This window comes from Nerophis lumbriciformis, linkage group LG24 (assembly GCF_033978685.3).
Source record: "Nerophis lumbriciformis linkage group LG24, RoL_Nlum_v2.1, whole genome shotgun sequence".
Taxonomy (NCBI): Eukaryota; Metazoa; Chordata; class Actinopteri; order Syngnathiformes; family Syngnathidae; genus Nerophis; species Nerophis lumbriciformis.
The window spans coordinates 5,674,958-5,695,641 of record NC_084571.2 but is presented as its reverse complement, the minus strand read 5'-3'; the positions used below and the strand labels follow the sequence as shown (position 1 = coordinate 5,695,641).

General features: G+C 38.1%; 1 protein-coding gene across 2 annotated transcripts; it reads right to left on the bottom strand.

Annotated features, from left to right (window-relative positions):
• Positions 1-4,439: 4,439 nt before the first annotated feature.
• On the bottom strand, positions 4,440-19,713 carry emc10 (ER membrane protein complex subunit 10). 2 transcript variants are annotated; one of them, XM_061981398.1, is made up of 8 exons: positions 19,530-19,713; positions 19,347-19,413; positions 17,552-17,664; positions 17,357-17,470; positions 12,605-12,789; positions 12,444-12,537; positions 8,928-9,025; positions 4,440-4,678 (listed from the first exon to the last, which is right to left on the bottom strand). In XM_061981398.1, the coding sequence occupies exons 1-7, from the start codon at positions 19,644-19,646 to the stop codon at positions 8,939-8,941; spliced, it is 777 nt and encodes a 258-aa protein (XP_061837382.1). In that variant the 5' UTR covers positions 19,647-19,713; the 3' UTR covers positions 4,440-4,678; positions 8,928-8,938. The 2 variants fall into 2 exon arrangements, with proteins under 2 accessions (XP_061837382.1, XP_061837381.1); XM_061981397.1 differs by lacking the exon at positions 8,928-9,025.
• Between the last annotated feature and the right edge of the window lie 971 nt (positions 19,714-20,684).

The window sequence follows — 20,684 nt, the reverse complement described above, 5'->3', positions numbered from 1 at the left end:
TTGTGTAATTCGTAAATAAAAATAGAACACAATGATTTGCAAATCCTTTTCCTGATATAAAGTAAAGAAAACCCTGTTTTTTATGGCAAAACCTCAAAATATGCAATATTTCCCCCCAAAAAATCTTTTCCAAGTGGAACATAATGTGAGGTAATTGGATCTTTAAAGAGGTCAACAATTCATAACAACATCATTATTATTTTTGAGCAATGACAGTTTTAAAAAACAAAATTAAACTAGCTAATTAACTAAAATTATTGGGGATCCAAAAGGGCCCCCACTCATAAAATCATACATTTTTAGTTTTACTTTTAACACTTCAGATCTATCCATCGATTAGACGTTTTTTATACATATTTTTTAAAATCTGTTAGTCTTATGCCCCTTTTGTCAAATAAAACTTTGTTTTTTTATATGGCAAACACACAAAATATGCAATATTTCCCCGAAAAATAATTCAAAGTTGAATATTTGATGTGAAGTACCGTATTTTTCGTACTATAAGGTGCACTTAAAATCCTTTTTATTGTCTCGAAAACCAACAGTGCGCCTTATAACCCGGTGCGCCTAATGTATGTAATGTATTAATTCTGGCTGCGCTTACCGACCTCTAAGCAATTTTATGTGGTACATGGTGTAATGATAAGTGTGACCAGTAGATGGCAGTCACACATAAGAGATACAGTACGTGTGGACTGCACACGTTTGCAAATCCTTTTCAACTTTTATTCAATTGAATAAACTGCAAAGACAAGATATTTAATGTTCGAACTGAGAAACGTAATTTTTTTTTTGCAAATAATCATTAACTTAGAATTTAATGGCAGCAACACATTGCAAAAGAGTTGGCACAGTGGCATTTTTACCACTGTGTTACATGGCCTTTCCTTTTAACAACACTCAAATGTTTGGGAACTGAGGAAACCAATTTTTGAAGCTTTTCAGGTGGAATTCTTTCCTATTCTCGCTTGATGTACAGCTTAAGTTGGGTCTCCGTTGTGATATTTTAGGCTTCACATTGTGCCACACATTTTCAATGGGAGACAGGTTTGGACTACAGGCAGGCCAGTCTAGTACCAGCACTCTTTTACTATGAAGCCACGCTGTTGTAACACGTGCAGACGTTGCTTGGATGACAAAATGTTGCTCCAAAACCTGTATGTACCTTTCAGCATTAATGGTGCCTACAGATGTGTAAGTTACCCATGTCTTGGGCAATAATACACCCCCATACCATCACAGATGCTGGCTCTTCAACTCTGCGCCTATTACAGTCCGGATGGTTCTTTTCCTCTTTGGTCCGGAGGACACAACGTCCACAGTTTCTAAAAACAATTTGAAATGTGGACTCGTCAGACCACAGAACACTTTTCCACTTTGCATCAGTTTTGTATTTCACAATATCCACAAAGTTCAGTGAGCAGGTTGTGTTATATGACTGCATGTGTGTTGATTGCACATTTTATTTTATTTTTTTGCGCCATGAATACGGAAGGTTGTTTTGATTGGGTCACATAAGTGAATACTCTGCTATACCTCAACGCACCATTCATGGTCATTGACCTAATGTATTCATGTCGTCCACAAAACAGTGGCAAAATTGCAACAATCAGGTTGTCCGATATTCAAAAGACATCTGGAAACACCCCGCGGGCCAGATTCCTAATCAAACTCTGGACGTCTCCCAAGCCAAACTGAAAATGCCGGCAGGCCGCACTTGGCCCGCGGGCCAAGTTTGAGCACCCCTGTTATAGACTATAAATCATAGCTGAAGGTTGTTGGTCAACTTTGACATTCAATTTAGACCCGGAGATATCGCGTGAAAGACACGAAAATATGCTTATTTACACCCTGAGTGAGAATTATGTTGAATTCACCATCTAATCGGTGTCCAGAAGTCTTGTGCTGAAAGATATAAACATCCCATCAGCCGACATCCCAGTGAAAGCAGACAGTGTATACAGTAAGTGATTGTTTTATGTTCGTAGTTTGTATTCCTTGTTTAGCATCCTCCTTACAATCAAGCTCCAAAATGTGAGGTTCTGGATCATCATTTGTCCCAAAGTAGTCTGCCATGATTAGTAATAGTTGTTGTTTTTGAAGGAAAAAGCGAACTATGTGATGCGCTCTGTGAAATCAATGCGCCACTGTATAAGGATGGGTACCGTTCACATTTTAAATGATACATTACCAATTTTCCAGTACCTCGGAATCGATAGCGGTAATCAACAGTACCAATTTTTGGTACTTTTGTGTGTGTTAATAAATATTGTTTTTGATAATAAAAACTTGCTTTTTATTGCAACATTTAAAAATGAGCTGATATCTTGTATTAATACCACATTTCTGAGTCTCATTTGCAAATATGGCAATAAGTTGCAATAACAGTTGTAAGTCCAAGACGTCGTGTATAGTTTAGGTTGTGTGTTGGCTAGTCAGTTCAGTGTTTGCTAAATTTGGTCTTTTGTTGCGCCCTAAAAAGTGTTAATACTCTAAGTATTGTACTCATTACACACAAGCTGTTTGAATCCAACATGCATCTTAGTAGTAGTTTTCATTAAAAAATTTGAAGGTGTTGAAATCGCCATGTAAAATTGCCAATGTATATTAACATTAAGTTAGCGCATTTTTGGAAAAGTGGAGCCTTACTTACATTGAAGCGTTTTTGACTTCACGCGCAACCCATTTACTACAACATGACGTCTTTACTTACAGCATGTATATAAAACGATCGAGATTGTTTTTAAACTGCTTTATAGGCAGAATAGATCGAATCCAATTACTGTACCTCCATTATTAGCCACCTCTTGCTAGCTTTTATTTACAATTTAGACTGCATACAAAGCTATAACTGCACTATTTTTTTTGACGCATGATTAACATGAGAGTGTCATGTTTGACCGTCAGCCCACACCTTAATTGCAAGAAAATGCTCCGGCACCGCAGACAAGCGGAAAATAACAGGGCAGAAATGAACAAGGAAAAGTGCACAGTCTCATGTTGATGGATTAGAAATGATCTAAGACAAGCTCCAAGCTTTTCCCACTAAGGGACCGTACACTGAAAAATTAAAGCATGCGGGGGCCATTTTGATATTTTTCATTTACCAAACCAATAAAATATATAATTTTTTAACCTTTTGGCCTCCCTTCAAGTTTGGTCCCGAGGACCCAAAGGGTCTTAGTCATAAAAATGTTAAAAATAAGTCCATTATATTTTATTCAACGATTAAATCTCCCAATCAACTTCAGGTGTATATGTCGACATAAAGTAAGAACAATTTTTTTTAATGTTCATGCCCTTTTTGTCAAAGAAAACTGTTTTTTTTGGTACAAAAAATCTAAGTAGAATATTTAATGTGAAGTAATTGGAGCCTTAAATAAGTCAATGATTCACAACATTGTTTTAATGATTTTTTTGAGCAATGACAGTTTAAAAACAAATTCACAAAATTTATTGTGGATCCGAAAGGGCACCAATTACAAAAGTGTTAAAAAAAAAAAAAGGTCACACTTAAAAACTCCTTAACTTCAGATCATAAGTTTTCATTGTTTTTTTTTCCCCAATGTGTTTGTTTAATGCCCTTTTGTCAAAAAAACTTGTTTTAATGGCAAAAACAAAATATACAACTAACCCCAAAAAATTTCAACCTGGAATATTTCATGTAAAGTAATTGGAGCCTTCCTTCCATCCATAAATAATTCCTGGCAAAATTGATTTTAATTAATTACTATTTTTGAGCAATAATAATTTAAAATAAAATCCTACTAAAATTATTGGGTATCATAAGTGTTAAAAATAGGATGTATGTTTTTTTTTTTTTACTTTCAACATTAAGTCTCTAGATCAACTCCATATCTGTCTCTCAATTTTAAGAATTTTTTTTTTTTAATTTGTTTGTTTTATGCCTTTTTTGTCAAAGAAAACTGTTTAGTTTTTTTTGGAAAACACAAAATATGTAAATGTTTTTCCCAAAAATATTTTAAAGTTGAACAACATTTATTTTGATTCAATATTTTTTTTAATTAATTAATTAAACATTGACAGTCCTATCTAGTATTTATTTTAAAGCTGCCGCAGGCCAATTACCAGATTCTAGCAATCACTCAGCATCTTGCTGTTGTCATGACTGTGCTGCTCACAGCCACTCGGGGGCATATTTGGCTCATACGACTGCTATGATCAGTGACGTCATCTCTCACAATTGAATCCATTTCATAGGGCTTGTCATATAAAGTCCGGGATATTCAATCTGAGCCCCAAGTAAACTACTCAAGCTGCTGTTTTGAATCCCGAGCCTTCCATCACCAGTGGAAAGCGAGCCTGTCACGTATCCCGACTATGTTTAATCCGATATCAGCTCTAAAATTAACACTGTTACTACAAGAGGAAGCTCGTAGCCTGCCGCGTTTGCACATCCTGGCAGGTAAACAGCTCAATCAGTGAGTAATAAATACTTTATTCTCCCGTCTTCACAGTGGTATTAAAAAGTCAACTACAGCATCAAGTACAGCAGTTCGACATCATTGCAGGGAAGGGGAAAAAAAAACAGTCACGTGTTAGCAGTTCGACATCAACGTCCACCTCCGTTGCCAGCTCCGCCCCCGGCCCCGCCCCCCGACTGGTCCTGAGCACCTGACATCATCAGGAAGAGGACGAGAGGCACGATGTACATCCACTGGCAGAGACAAAGACAAGAAAAAATGAATAGGGAACACTCTTACACATGGTTGCTAGCTTAACAGAAAGAAAGCGAGGACAACACATGCTGAACAATCAAGTTAGTTTCTTGCTAGTTTAGTGAAGAACCCGTCCAGTAGTTCCTCGTCTTCATTGGGACCTTAACTACACGGGAGAAAGAGCGGGAAGAAAGAAAGTGGATTTTATTTAGTCAAATGGATGAGTTAAAAAATAGCGTATTTCCTCAAATAGTGGCCTTCCCTCTAATAGACCTGATTTGAGTCCACCATGTGCTGCGGTGATAACTAAAACAGCACATTAACAGACTAGTAGCCACTGTTCATCCGTGTATACAAGTACGATTACTATTTGGTTTAAAATATATATCAAAAGTACATTTTATGATTGAATAATATGAATAAAAATGCATTGGTAAAAACTTATACTGTACACACAGCCTTACATCCAGTAGAGGCTTACTAATCTCTGCAGTTGAGTAAACAGCGGCCACTAAATGAGGAGTTACGATAACAATAGGGGTGTCCCGATACAACTTTCTCACGTCCGATAAGATAATGATATTGGAGCCTGGCTGATACTCTTATTAATCAGATACAATATCCGCAGGAATAATACATACTTTTATTATTTTGTAGTGAGGAAATGTTTGATCAAAGGAAATGATGAAAAACAGACATATATTGTCTTTAAATTGAAGTGGAAGGATACATTTTTTCGGCATCAACTGTGGCTGAATAATGCAGACACGTGTGTTACTTGTCTATTCCTTGGAGGCTTTGTATGTGTAAGTAATATGCGATTGTAACTAGAAAATGCAATTCCTTTTGGAATTGCGTGTGAATCCCAAAATGCTGAAGCTTAACTGAAATACTGATAGAATGTAGAATGACTGTAAGAATAGTTTGAATGGTGAAATGGTTTGAAGAGCTGACGCTGACCTGAAATGTTATTTGAATGCGTGATGAATGTAGAAATGGTTTGAATGTTGAGATAGTTTAAAGGTTAAAAATGGTTGGAGAGGTGAAGAGCAGAAGTTGTCCAGAAATGTATAAATCTTGAAATGCTAAATGTTGGTATGGTTAGAAGAGTTAACATACTTCTAAGATGGCAGAAAGCTACGGAATCCATGAATATTGGGTCAAAAAGTATAAAAGCTAGCATAAATGTTATAATGCCAGCATTAGCAAGGTTTAAGGTGAACAGCTAACATACTTTTATAATGGCGCAAAGTAAGAAAGTCAATGATTATTACGTTAAAAGGACAAAAAGTTAAAATGCTAGCAAAATGTTAGCATTTTAACATTAACATGCTGAAGGGGAAAAGCCAGCATACTTCTAAGATGGCGCAAAGTAAATAAATAAATAATTATAAGGTGATAAAGTACAAAATTAGTTAAAATGCTAACAAAAAACGTTTGCATGTTAATATCAAAATGCTAACCGGGAACAGCTAGCATACTTCTAAGATGACGCTGAGGAACAAAATCCATTATTTTCAAGTAAACATTTAAGAAATTTGCTAAAATACTATCAGAAATCATTAACATGCTAATATGAGCATACTAGGAGTTGACTAACTAGCAACTGTTCAAATCCATTGAGAAATATGAGATATGGAGATGTTTGTATTTTACCCATTAATTTTCAATGGGGAGAGATTCCTGGTAATTCTGAGAAAACCAACAATTTTGGGAAATGGAAACACGTTTTTGGCTTCAATGTTCAAGGTGAGGAGTGTGGAGGTGGTGGAACGGTTCGAATTGGGTAAAAAATGGTGTAAAAAATGTCCCGCAAAGCCTGGATTTTTTCTTAGCAACATTTTGGGAGAAAAAAATATGGTTGCAATCGATTCTCAGCCAAGTCGAATGTTTAGATACTTGAATAGTTCCATTCGGATGAAAACTGGGAGAGAGGAAGTCCAAAGAAAAAAGTGCAAAAACAGTGGTATTAGAAAGCAGGAATTCCTGGTAATCAGGGACATTTTGGAACTTGGAAACATTTTGACGTGAATGTCCAGGATGAGTGGAGTGTGTAGATGTTAGAACGGTTCAAATCAGTTAAGAAATGTGGGATATGGAGAGTTTTCTATACTGCCCATTTTTTTTAATGGGGAAAAATTCCTGGTAAACTCGGGTAATTTTCCGTACTGAACATGCTGGCTTGAATGTCCAGGGTGAGTGGAGTGTGTGGATGGTGGAAAGGTTCATCGGATGATAAATGTTGGATATGCAGTTGATTATATATTTCCCATTCATTGTCAATAGTGAGAAAATGATCGCAAAATACGGGAAAACCGTGAATCTTGGGAAAGGGAAAAATATGTTTGGCGTTCGATATACGGGAAGAGCAGTGTGGGTAGATGGTTGAAATGTCAGAATAGTGTTTAAAAAATGTGAAATATTTAGAGAAATTTTCCTATTACCTGGAAATTTCGGGAAAACCAATAATTTCTGAAAAAATTGATACGAGCAGAATTATCCTAGGTGATATGAGTGGGTCCAAAGACATGCACCTGGGGATAAGTTGATTGGCAACACTAAATTGGCCCTAGTGTGGGAATGTGAGTGTGAATGTTGTCTGTCTATCTGTGTTGGCCCTGCGATGGGGTGGCGACTTGTCCAGGGTGTACACCGCCTTCCGCCCGATTGTAGCTGAGATAGGCTCCAGCGACCCCAAAGGGAATAAGCGGTAGAAAATGGATGGATATGAGTGGGTTGGTGTTGGAATTTTTTTTAATCGGTTGGAAAATTTTGATGTAGTAACAGTTTGAATTGAGAATGGGTATTTCGGAATTCTTGAAATTTCAAGAAAACTGGGAATTTTAAAGAAAAATAAAAAGGCTATTTTTGTTGTCCTGGTTATGTAAAATGTTATGATGGTGAAATGGTTGGAATTGGTTAAAACCTGTGGACTGTAAAAAAAATAAAAAAATTAAAATAGGCTTTTGAAAACCATGAATTCCTGGAATTTTTTTGGAACTTACAATTACCAGGATCCCTGGAATGTGTTGAAGGTGGAATGGTTTGAATTGGTTGAAAAATGTGGAAATCGCGGAAGGTTAAAAAAAATTTCAATGGGAAAAATGTCTCGGAAAGCTGGGAATTTTTCTGAAAAAAGTTAAAAAGTCTAAACGATTCTTGGATGGGCTGAACATTTTGAAGATGGAACGGTGTGCTTGGATGAACAGGGATGAAGTTATGCTGAGCCAAAAAGTGGCGGAATAATAATAATAATAATAGAGAATACCGTATTTTTCGGACTATAAGTCGCAGTTTTTTTCATAGTTTGGCCGGGGGTGCGACTTATACCCAGGAGCGACTTATGTGTGAAATTATTAACACATTACCGTAAAATATCAAATAATATTATTTAGCTCATTCACATAAGAGACTAGACGTATAAGATTTCATGGGATTTAGCAATTAGGAGTGACAGATTATTTGGTAAACGTATAGCATGTTCTATAGGTTATAGTTATTTGAATGACTCTTACCATAATATGTTACGTTAACATACCAGGCACGTTCTCAGTTGGTTATTTATGCCTCATATAACGTACACTTATTCAGCCTGTCGTTCACTATTCTTTATTTATTTTAAATTGCCTTTCAAATGTCTATTCTTGGTGTTGGGTTTTATCAAATAAATTTCCTCCAAAAATGCGACTTACATGTTTTTTTCTTTCTTTATTATGCATTTTTGGTAGGTGCGACTTATACTCCGGTGCGACTTATACTCCAAAAAATACGGTAGATGAAAAATAGTGTCAAATCGTGTATGTGTGAATGCTTGTAGCATTCACACAATTGTTTGATACTTGTTTATATTGACAAATGTGCTGTTTTAAACTGCAATATTGTTCAGTTAGTATCACGTACGCCGAGCTTGTGTGGTATTGTGTGCTTAGCTGTTGTGTAGCTGCTAACTCCTAGTAGCCAATAGCCTAGCATGTTTACCTTTTGTAAATGACTTGACTAAAACAGAAGAAATTGTGTGCTTATTGAAGGACATTTAGATGTTAACTGGCTGTCCAGCTTTGCACAAGTAAACACGCTGTAGGACTGATAGTACCGTAGCACATATCGGACATTTTGTATTCATGCCGATATCCTCAGGCACTTGTTTTTACACTGATATTGGACCGATCAGGACACCCCTACTTAAGGGGGAGCAGAAAGTGGAGGAAGAGGAGGAGGAAGAGAAGCAGCCACAATCAAGCACAGTACTTCAGTGGGAATCAGCTCTGCTCTCTGCCTCCCCCTGCTGGGGGCTGTGCCGAATTGGTGGCCATGAGGAAGATAGCGCCTCCAAGTATCAAATACCACTGAAACACAGCACAGCAGCACATGTCACTGGATGTAGCACAAACAAGTCACGCTGACACAAGCAGACAACAACATCAAGGATAGGAAAGAGGATAACGCCACCTCCTAGCAGGGAAACTTATTTGCTTTGACTGTTTATAAGTATATATAAACTATGCATTTATCAACATTTAAACCAGCGGTGTCCAAACTTTTTCCCACTGAGGGCCGCACACTGAATAATTAAAGCATGTGGCTGCCATTGTGTTACTTTTCATTTTCAAAACAATATATAGATTTTTTTTTTTTAACCTTTAGGGATCCCCTCAAGTTTGGTCCCGGGGATCCAGAAGTGTCTGTCATAAAAAAGTTCATATCATTTTTTAAATTATTATCTTGCGACTTCTCCAGGGTGTGCCCGGCCTTCCGCCCGATTGCAACTGGGATAGGCTCCAGCACCCCCTGCGACCCCGAAAGGGACAAGCGGTAGAAAATGGATGGATTATTCAACACTTAAATCTCTAGAATTACCTCAGGTCTATATTAGGGCTGCAACTAACGATTAATTTGATAATCGATTAATCTGTCGATTATTACTTCGATTAATCGATTAATAAACGGATAAAAGAGACAAACTACATTTCTATCCTTTTCAGTATTTCATTGGAAAAAAAATACTTATTTTGATTATTGTTTCTCAGCTGTTTGTACATGTTGCAGTTTATAAAAAAAAAAAAAAACTGCCTCCGCGCATGCGCATAGCGTAGATCCAATGAATCGATGACTAAATTAATCGCCAACTATTTTTATAATCAATTTTAATCGATTAGTTGTTGCAGCCCTAGTCTATATGTTGATATGAAGTTAAAAATATATATTTTTATGTTTTGTGCCCTTTTTGTCAAAGAAAACACTTCGCAACATAAATTACCGTATTTTTCGGACTATAAGTCGCAGTTTTTTTCATAGTTTGGCTGGGGGTGCGACTTCTACTCAGGAGCGACTTGTGTGAAATTATTAACACATTACCGTAAAATATCCAATAATATTATTTAGCTCATTCACGTAAGAGACTAGACGTATAAGATTTCATGGGATTTAGCGATTAGGAGTGACAGATTGTTTGGTAAACGTATAGCATGTTCTATATGTTATAGTTATTTGAATGACTCTTACCATAATAAGTTACGTTAACATACCAGTTGGTTATTTATGCCTCATATAACGTACACTTATTCAGCCTGTTGTTCACTATTCTTTATTTATTTTAAATGTCTATTCTTGGTGTTGGGTTTTATCAAATAAATTTCCTTAAATATATCAATTATTTTAATTCAATAATATGTTTTGAGCAATGAGTTTTTAAGAAGAACATCCCAATACATTTGGAGGTCCAAATGGGTCCCACTCCTAAAAGTATTACAAATAAGTCATACATTTATTTTTTTACTTTCAACACCTAAGTCTTTACATAAACTTCAGATTTAACTGTCAACATTTTGTTTGTTTTATGCCTTTTTTGTGAAAGAAACATTTGGTAACAGACAATATGCAATATTTTACCCCCCAAAAATGTCAAAGTGGAATATTTGATGTGAAGTAATTGAAGCCTTGAATAGGTCAATAATTCATAACATTGATTTTGATTCATTATTATTTGAGCAATGACAGCTCTTAAGAAAAAAAACCAGCCTGTGGCAGCTTTGAGTCAGTCAACATTGCAACTTTTTCACGTTAAATTTCACCTGTTTGCTTTTTTTATTCCACTTTGTTTTTTCTGTATTAGTTTTTTTAAATACCGTATTTTCCGCACTATAAGGCGCACCGGATTATTAGCCGCACCTTCTATGAATTACATATTTCATAATTTTGTCCACCAATAAGCCGCCCCGGACTATAAGCCGCGCCTACGCTGCGCTAAAGTGAATGTCAAAAAAACGCTGCGCTAAAGTGAATGTCAAAAAAACAGTCAGATAGTTCAGTCAAACTTTAATAATATATTGAAAACCAGCGTTCTAACAACTCTGTCCCAAAATGTACGCAAATGTGCAATCACAAACATAGTAAAATTCAAAATGGTGTAGAGCAATAGTAACATAATGTTGCTCGAACGTTAATGTCACAACACACAAAATAAACATAGCGCTCACCTTCTGAAGTTATTCTTCATTCGTAAATCCTTCGAATTCTTCGTCTTCGGTGTCCGAATTGAAAAGTTGCGCAAGCGTGGTATCCAAAATGGCCGGTTCCGTCTCGTCGAAGTCATCGGGAGTCAGTGTCGCTGTTGTTCTGTGAATCCTGCCTTCCGGAAAGCTCGGACCACAGTTGTGACCGAAATATCTGCCCAGGCATTTACGATCCACTGGCAAATGTTGGCGTATGTCGTCCGAGGCTGTCTGCCCGTCTTAGTGAAGGTGTGTTCGCCTTCGGAGCTGTGTGAAAAAAGCCACCCGGCCTCTTCGCGTAAACTTCCCTTAACCACTCGCTCATCTTTTCTTCATCCATCCATCCCTTCGAGTTAGCTTTTATGATGACGCCGGCTGGAAAGGTCTCTTTTGGCAAGGTCTTCCTTTTGAATATCACCATGGGAGGAAGTTTCTGGCCATTAGCATGGCAAGCTAGAACCACAGTGAAGGACGACTTCTCATTCCCTGTGGTGCGAATATTCACCGTACGTGCTCCCGTTCCACAGTGCGGTTCAGTTGCTGTGAAATACGGTAGTAATCCGTGTGCGGATGGAGAGATTGCGTCTTTTTATGAACCGGATCGCTTAGTAGGAGCCATTTTGTGGTCTTTACAGATGTAAACAGGAAATGAAACGTACGGTGATATCCGCGCGTTTTTTCTTCTTCTTCCGGGGGCGGGTAGAAGAAAAAGCGCTTCCTGTTCTATGGGGGCGGGTGCTTTCCTTGGCGGTTGCTTGCGTAGAAGAAGAAGCGCTTCCTGTTCTACCGGGAAAAAAGATGGCGGCTGTTTACCGAAGTTGCGAGATCGAAACTTTATGAAAATTAATCGTAATAAAGCGCACCGGGTTATAAGGCGCACTGTCAGCTTTTGAGAAAAATTGTGGTTTTTAGGTGCGCCTTATAGTGCGGAAAATACGGTAGTATTTTTAGAATGTGGAAGTTAAAAAATTTGCTGCGGGCCGAATATGGCCCGTAGGCTGGACTTTGGATACCCCTGATTTAGAAGATGACTGACTTTTAGCTGGTCGCGTTCACTTCAAACAACTGATGAGCTACATGAATAAAAGACGAGGTAACGCAAGTAGAAACTGGTCTCAGTGTTTCAGCGGGAAAGAAAGCAAAGCACTGAGGATCACTGCTGCATCCTAACACGTGTTGAACACCGGCGTGCTGTGAAGGATCTAAAAAGGCCTTTTCATTTATTCATCAACCCTTTCAGCACTGTCTTTTCAGGCAGACTGGGCTCACTTACGTATTTAGCAAAGAAAGATTTCTGCTCCTGCGGATTCTTCCCTTTTTTCTCCGTCTCCTGCTCCATGCGCTCCAGGAAGAGAGCCGTTTCAGGTCTGCAAGCAAATTGCCAATTAGAGTTCAAGCAAAGGTACCGAAAAGCGGAAGAAGGGGAATACTGACCCGGGCGCGTTGACGGGCGCCATGACGCTGAGCGTTGTGTTGAACACCTCCAGATCTACCTCGTCCTCCACCTCGGCGCCCCCGCAGCCTCCTGGTAATGTGACGATGGAGACGCCGATGAGGTAGCCCGAGACGTCGGTGTGGAGGGTGATGATATCGCTCAGGTGGGACTCTACCATGGCACACTTGGGAGTGGGAGGGTTACAAGCTGATGTAAATTATGACGACGCATGAACATAAACTAGCAATCCTAATTCCACGCTAAAAGTTGTTGTATTAATTAGTACAGGGGTATCCAAATTTTTTCTACTGAGGGCCGCATACTGAAAAATTAAAGCATGCGGGGGCCATTTTGATATTTTTCATTTTCAAAACCAATACAATATATAGATTTTTTTTAACCTTTAGGGCTCCTCTCAAGTTTGGTTCTGGGGATCTGGAAGGGTCATAACATTTTTAAAAATAAGTCATATATAATGATTATTTGTTATTATTCAATACTTAAATCTCTTAATCAACTTAAGTTCTATGTGTCGATATAAAGTAAAACAATTACTTTGTATGCCTTTTTTGTCAAAGAAAACCCTGTTTTTAGGGCAAAAACAAAATATGCAATGTTTCCCCCCCAAAAAAATTTCAAAGAGGAATATTTGATGTAAAGTAATTGGAGTCTTAACTAAGTCAATAATTCATAACACCATTGATTTTAATTAATTATTATTTTTTGAGCAATGACAGTTGGAAAAAAACCCCACTAAAACGCTTGGAGATCTAAAAGGGCCCCACTAATAAAAGTGTTAAAAATAGGTCATACATTTTTATTTTTACTTTCAACATTTACATTTCTAGATCAGACGTGGGCAAAATATGGCCCATCGAACATTTCCAAAATATTTATTTTAAACTTTTAACATCAAAACTATTAATGTGCAGTGCCATTTATTAAAATACCGTAAGTTTTTAACTGTAGAAAATATTACAACGGTTGGAATTTGTGTTTTTGAGCGCTGTATGAGTTATTACGGTAATAACAGCAGCTCCAGGCCAACGAGACACGAAGCAGAGTGGGCGGGGTTTGTTTACAGAGAAGCAAGCCCGAAACGTGGATGTCAGGGACAGATGCGGAAGCAAATTTTTACAACAAAGTTCTGCAGAAAAGTAATATATCAGCTTGTGGGTATCTTTTACCCTTTGCACTCATATTTGGCCATTTGTGTTGCATTTTGCTTGATTGCGAAAGATGTCAATCAAGGAGGTGGTCTGAGAAGTAAAAGAGGAGCGACGTTCATTTGTTCTTAATATTCAGTGTTTTATTGTTCATAGGTAATATTGTAAATCCCACATTCTTTGTCATGTACATTCCAGGTGTCTCATTTAGTAAAAAAAACTGTAAAATTTAATGTAGTTTTTTTAAGTGGTCCGTCATTTTTAGCAATCTATTAGACATTTTGTGATTTTGTGTTAGTGTGCTTGGAAAAAGGGTCCAAAGCACACATACAGCATATACATACATACACACATATACATACACACATATACATACATACATGTATATATATATATATATATATATATATATATATATATATATATATATATATATATATATATATATATATATATACATACATACATACATACATACATACATGTATATATATATATATATATATATATATATATATATATACATATATATATATATATACATGTATATATATATATATATATATATATATATATACACATACACATATATACATACATACACACACACACATATACATACATACATACATACATACATACATACATACATACATATATATATATATATATATATATATATATATATATATATATATATATATATATATATATATATATATATATATATACACATATACCGTATTTTCCGCACTATAAGGCGCACCTAAAAACCACAAATTTTCTCAAAAGCTGACAGTGCGCCTTATAACCCGGTGCGCTTTATATATGGATAAATATTAAGATTCATTTTCATAAAGTTTAGGTCTCGCAACTACGGTAAACAGCCGCCATCTTTTTTCCCCGTAGAAGAAGCGCGCGGTGCATGCTGGGATATGTGACGTTTCATTTCCATTTGTGTGTTTATGTAAAGATCCCAAAATGGCTCCTATTAAGTGTGTTGTCTGTCTAATTATAAATAATGCAGACGAGGCGTGTTAACTGAGTTCTCAACGTTTACTCGCAGCGTGCTCATAACCACATTCTAACTCCCAGCATACAACGCTTCTCAGGGCTACCGCGCATGCTCGTAACTATCGTTGCATGCTGGGTAGTGTAGTTGTTATATTTGCTAGCTCATAACAGCACATTGAGAGACACGCTTACGCGCTTAATTCAATACTCGCCGTCATTCCGGGTGGATTGACAAAAGACCTCCAGCCGCTAGATATTGGTGTCAACAGGGCATTCGAAGCTAGACTGCTAACTGCGTGGGAACAATGGATGACAGAAGGCGAACACACCTTCACTAAGACGAGGAGGCAGCGCCAGACGACGCCAACATCTGCCAGTGGATCGTAAATTTGCCCAACTTTTCACTTCGGACACCGAAGACGAAGGATTTACGAATGAAGAATAACTTCAGAAAGTGAGCGCTATGTTTATTTTGTGTGTTGTGACATTAACGTTCGAGCAACATTATGTTGCTATTGCTCTGCACTATTTTGAATTTTACCATGTTTGTGATTGCACATTTGCGTACATTTTGGGAGTGAACAGAGTTGTTAGAACGCTGGTTTTTAATATATTATTAAAGTTTGACTGACCTATCTGACTGTTTTTTTGACATTCCCTTTAGCGCAGCGTAGGCGCGGCTTATAGTCCGGGGCGGCTTATTGGTGGACAAAGTTATGAAATATGCCATTCATTGAAGGTGCGGCTAATAATCCGGTGCGCCTTATAGTGCGGAAAATACGGTACATATATATACATATACATACATATACACATATATATATACACATATATATATATATATATATGTGTGTATATATATATATATATATATATATATATACACACACACACACATATATATATATATATATATATGTGTGTATATATATATATACCGGTATATATATATATTAGAGATGCGCGGATAGGCAATTATTTCATCCGCAACCGCATCAGAAAGTCGTCAACCATCCGCCATCCACCCGATGTAACATTTGATCAGAACCGCACCCGCCCGCACCCGCCCGTTGTTATATATCTAATATAGACGATGCAAGGCATTAGTGAGCTTATAAAGCTTTTGCCTGTTAAAGAAAGGAGACTGATCCAATGCAGCACAGACATTCGCGTGCCACGCTGTCACGACCCAGACGCACACCAGTGCGCAATCATATGGGAGTCTCGCTGAGCGCACCTCCAAGCGCGTCTCGCTGAGCGCACCTCCAAGCGCGTCTCGCTGCCGGCGACGGCCGGGAATGGGCCCGACGCTCCAGCGCCATCCATTTTCAGGGCTAGTTGATTCGGCAGGTGGGTTGTTACACACTCCTTAGCGGGTTCCGACTTCCATGGCCACCGTCCTGCTGTCTATATCAACCAGGGTGAGCCCCACCCCTTTCGTGAGCGCACTGCGCGCGGAGTGACCCCTGTTACGCGCCCCCGGCAACAGGGGTGGCAGGCAGGTAAGCTGCGCGGGCGGAGTGACCCCTGTTACGAGCCCCCGGCCACGGGGGTGGCGGGCAGGTAAGCTGCTTACCTGCTGCGCGTGACGCCGGCCGCGGCGAAGGCGGACGAGGCGGGGTGTCGGTGCGGTGGTGACCCTGGACGTGCGTCGGGCCCTTCTCGCGGATCGCCTCAGTTACGGCTCCCGGTGGGGCCCTCTCGGGGGAAGGGGCCTCGGTCCCGGACCCCGGCGAGGCGTCCCTTCTCCGCTCCGTAAAAGTGTCCATCTCTTTTTTTTTTTTTTTTCTGTTGTGGCATATGCAGCAGGTGCCTGCTCGTTTTTCGTATGTGGGTAACAACATTTAACTATGTATATATATTTCCGAATTGGTTTAACTGCCACCCGCCTGAATCTATTTAAAATCTAAATTTTTTTTATTTCAACCGCCCGACCCGACCCGACCCGCGGATAAAATCTAATTTTTTTTTTTATTTCATCCGCCCGATCCGCGGACTCCGCGGTTGTGCCCGCAAACCGCGCATCTCTAATATATATATATATATAATATGTGTGTGTATATATATATATGTGTGTGTATATATATATATATATATATAATGTGTCTACTCTAGATCAACTTCAAATCTATCTGTTGATTTTAAGTTTTTATCATTTCTTTCATGCTTTTTGAAATGTTTGTTATGCTCTTTTGTCAAAATGTTTTTTGTTTTTTTTTATATATGGCAAACACAAAATATGCAATATTTTCCCCATAAAATATTTAAAACTGAAATATTTAATGTGAGGTAATTGGAGCCTTGAATAGGTCAATAATTCATAACAACATTGATCTCAATTCATTATTATTTGGTGAGTAATGACAACTTTACAGAAAAAAACAGCATGCATGGCAGTTTTGTGTTATTAGAGTCAACATTGCAACTTGTTCTCATTACATTTCACCTGTTTGCTCTTTTATACCACTTATAATGTCGTTTTTTCCAAACTGTTTTTAGAATATGCGGCGGGCCGCACTTTGGACACCCCTGAAATTGTAAATAGTACATGTTCTGCATTTAAATACATACGGCTTTGACGAAAGCGGTGAGGTAACCTTCCATCTGCCGCTCCGTCTGTCTTTCAGCCTGCAGGGACACCCGAGGCACTCGGATGCGATACAGACCGTCCACTGCAGCCACTTCCTATACAATAGATGCACTAATCAGTTTGCTGTCATCAAAAAAAAAACATAGTCAGCGGTGTTAGATGGCTAATTTATTCACCTTTAGTTTGACTCTGTCAACCTCTGACAGCTGGTTCTGACTTAGGGACACGCTGGGCTCCCTACCTGCTCGCAGCACCAGAGCTCCACGTACCTGGAACTTGGCCACTTCGTCTGCAACCAGACCAAGATCATGCGAGAGTTCAACGCAGAATGGACACATTTTACGGCACGTACAAATGGCGGTGACAGTAGACTAACCAAACAGATCAGTGTTTTTCAACCACTGTGCCATGAGATTGTGTCTGGTGTGCCGTGGGAAATTATGCAAATTCACCGAACTGGTCCAAAAAATATTTTTTGCAAATCAATAATTATAATCTGCAAATAATGTGCCATTGTCGAGTGTCTGTGCTGTGTAGAGCTCGGCAGGGTAACCATGTAATACTCCATATCAGTAGGTGGCAGCAGGTACCGTATTTTTCGGAGTATAAGTCGTTCCGGAGTATAAGTCGCCGAAAATGCATAATAAAGAAGGAAAAAAACATATATAAGTCGCATGAGAGTATAAGTCGCATTTTTGGGGGAAATTTATTTGATATAACCCAACACCAAGAATAGACATTTGAAAGGCAATTTAAAATAAATAAAGAATAGTGAACAACAGGCTGAATAAGTGTACGTTATATGACGCATAAATAACCAACTGAGAACGTGCCTGCTATGTTAACGTAACATATTATGGTAAGAGTCATTCAAATAATTATAACATATAGAACATGCTATACGTTTACCAAACAATCTGTCACTCCTAATCGCTAAATCCCATGAAATCTTATACGTCTAGTCTCTTACGTGAATGAGCTAAATAATATTATTTGATATTTTACGGTAATGTGTTGATAATTTCACACATAAGTCGCTCCTGAGTATAAGTCGCACCCCCGACCAAACTATGAAAAAAACTGCGACTTATAGTCCGAAAAATACGGTAGTTAATTGCTTTGTAGAAGTCGGAAAGCATCGGGTGAGACGAGGATGGTTTGACGTGATCCCAATATGCAGAGCACAGCGGGCGAAAGCGTGCAGGTAAAAGGTATGTTACGCTTAAACCAAAAATGAACAAAAGGCAAGTCTTGCTAGAAAAAAGCACTGAAGCATAGGGATGGCTATGCAAAACGAAAGTAAAACTGAACTGGCTACAAAGTAAAAAAAACTAAATGCTGGACGACAGCAAAGACTTACAGCGTGCGGAGAAGAGACGGTGTCCACAAAGTACATCCGTACATGACATGACAATCAACAATGTCCCCACAAAGAAGGATAGCGTACGCACAACTGAAACGGTCTTAATTGCGAATACAAAGCAGGTGTGGGGAATAGCACTCAAAGGAAGGCATGAAGCTGCTACAGGGAAACACCAACAAAACAGGAAATAACAGCGCAAGACAGGAACTAAAGCACTACACACTGGAAAACAACAACAAACTCAAAATAAGCCACAACAACCTGGTGGAGTTTTAATTTGTTAACCTTGACGCTGGTGGTGTGCCTCCGTATTTTTTTTATTTAAAAAAATGTGCCTTGGCTCAAAAATGGTTGAAAAACACGTCAAAGGACAGTGATGACGTTTAATTATTTTAACACAAGCCGAATTCCATACAGGGCCGCAGACTTTGTACAAATCTCTCAAAAGACCGTCCTGTGAAGCTGGTAAGTCAGTTTGAGATTGCTGCAGAAAATGTTGCATCTTTTCTAATCTAGTTTGGTGCGCAGCGGCGCTTTCCCCACATTATCTCTTTATTAGCTGACGTACAACAAATACAGCATTATAGTAGAACAAAACATCATCTTACCAACTTCAAAAGAATGTTCTAGAGGGAAAGAGAAGTCATTGAATTCTGCGTCCATAACATCTCCAACCTGAGAAGTAAAAACACGTTAGCACACACGGCTAAAGCTAACGCCTCGGCTAGCAGATGTAGCTATGCTCCATTCAAAACGACCTTTACGGCTTAAAAATCACACGTCAAACATACCCTCCTGCCGTTGTTACACCGGCCAAAGTCGACACACACAAACAACAAAACAGAAGAAACAACTGTTGCTTGAAATGATAATAGAGGCTTCATTTTGTTGATCGAATGGGTGCCCATGGCAAGGGTAACGCAGCGGTCTAGGTTTCCGGTTTGCTCTTTCACAATAAGAGTATACGACACTGCATGTCTACGCCCATGTATTTCCGGTGAGCTTTGAGCCAACAAATGCGTCTAATTGATCATCAATCCACGTACACCAGGGGTGTCCAAAATGCGGCCCGGGGGGCATTTGCGGCACCACAGCTAATGTTTAACAGACAGTTTTTTGGTTGAGCAAACAGGTTATGAGAAAAAGTTGCAATGCAGGTTGTTTTTTTTCTTTAAAACGCTCATTGCTCAAAAAATAATATTGATTTAGAATCAATGTTATGAATTATTGACTTATTCGAGGCTCCAATTACTTCACATCAAATCCTCCACTTTTAAATATTTTTTGGAGAAAATATTGCATTTTTTGTGTTTGCCATATATATATATATAAAGTTCTTCCACTAATATGGCATAGAACAAACAAATTAAAAACAAACCAACAACTCAATAATCAACGGATAGATCTATATTTGATCTAAACATTTACGTGTTGAAAGTAAAAAAAAAAGACTTGTAATTTCAAGAATTTTAGTGGGAATTAAAAAAAATTAATGACTCAAAAATAATAATGTATCAAAATGGTTTAATAATTATTGAGCTATTTAAGGTTTAAGTTACTTCACATCAATTTTTTTCTTTGGAGGGGTGGGGGAGAATATTGCATATTTAGGGTTTTATTTGACAAAAAGGGCATAAAACATTAAAAAAAAATGTTTTACTTTATATCGACACGTAGACCTGACGTTGATCTAGAGATTTAAGCGTTGGAAAATAATAATAATATAATAATAATAAAACATCTGACTTATTTTTAACATTTTAATGATTGAGACCCTCCAAGGGAAAGGTTAAACTAAAAAATGATATTGTATTGGTTTTGAAAATGAAAAAAACAAAACAAAATGGCCCCCACATGCTTAAAATTTTCAGTGTGAGGCCATCAGTGGATATACTGTTACATCAGTTTGTATTTCAGGTTTTGTCAATGAATGTTCTCATTCATCC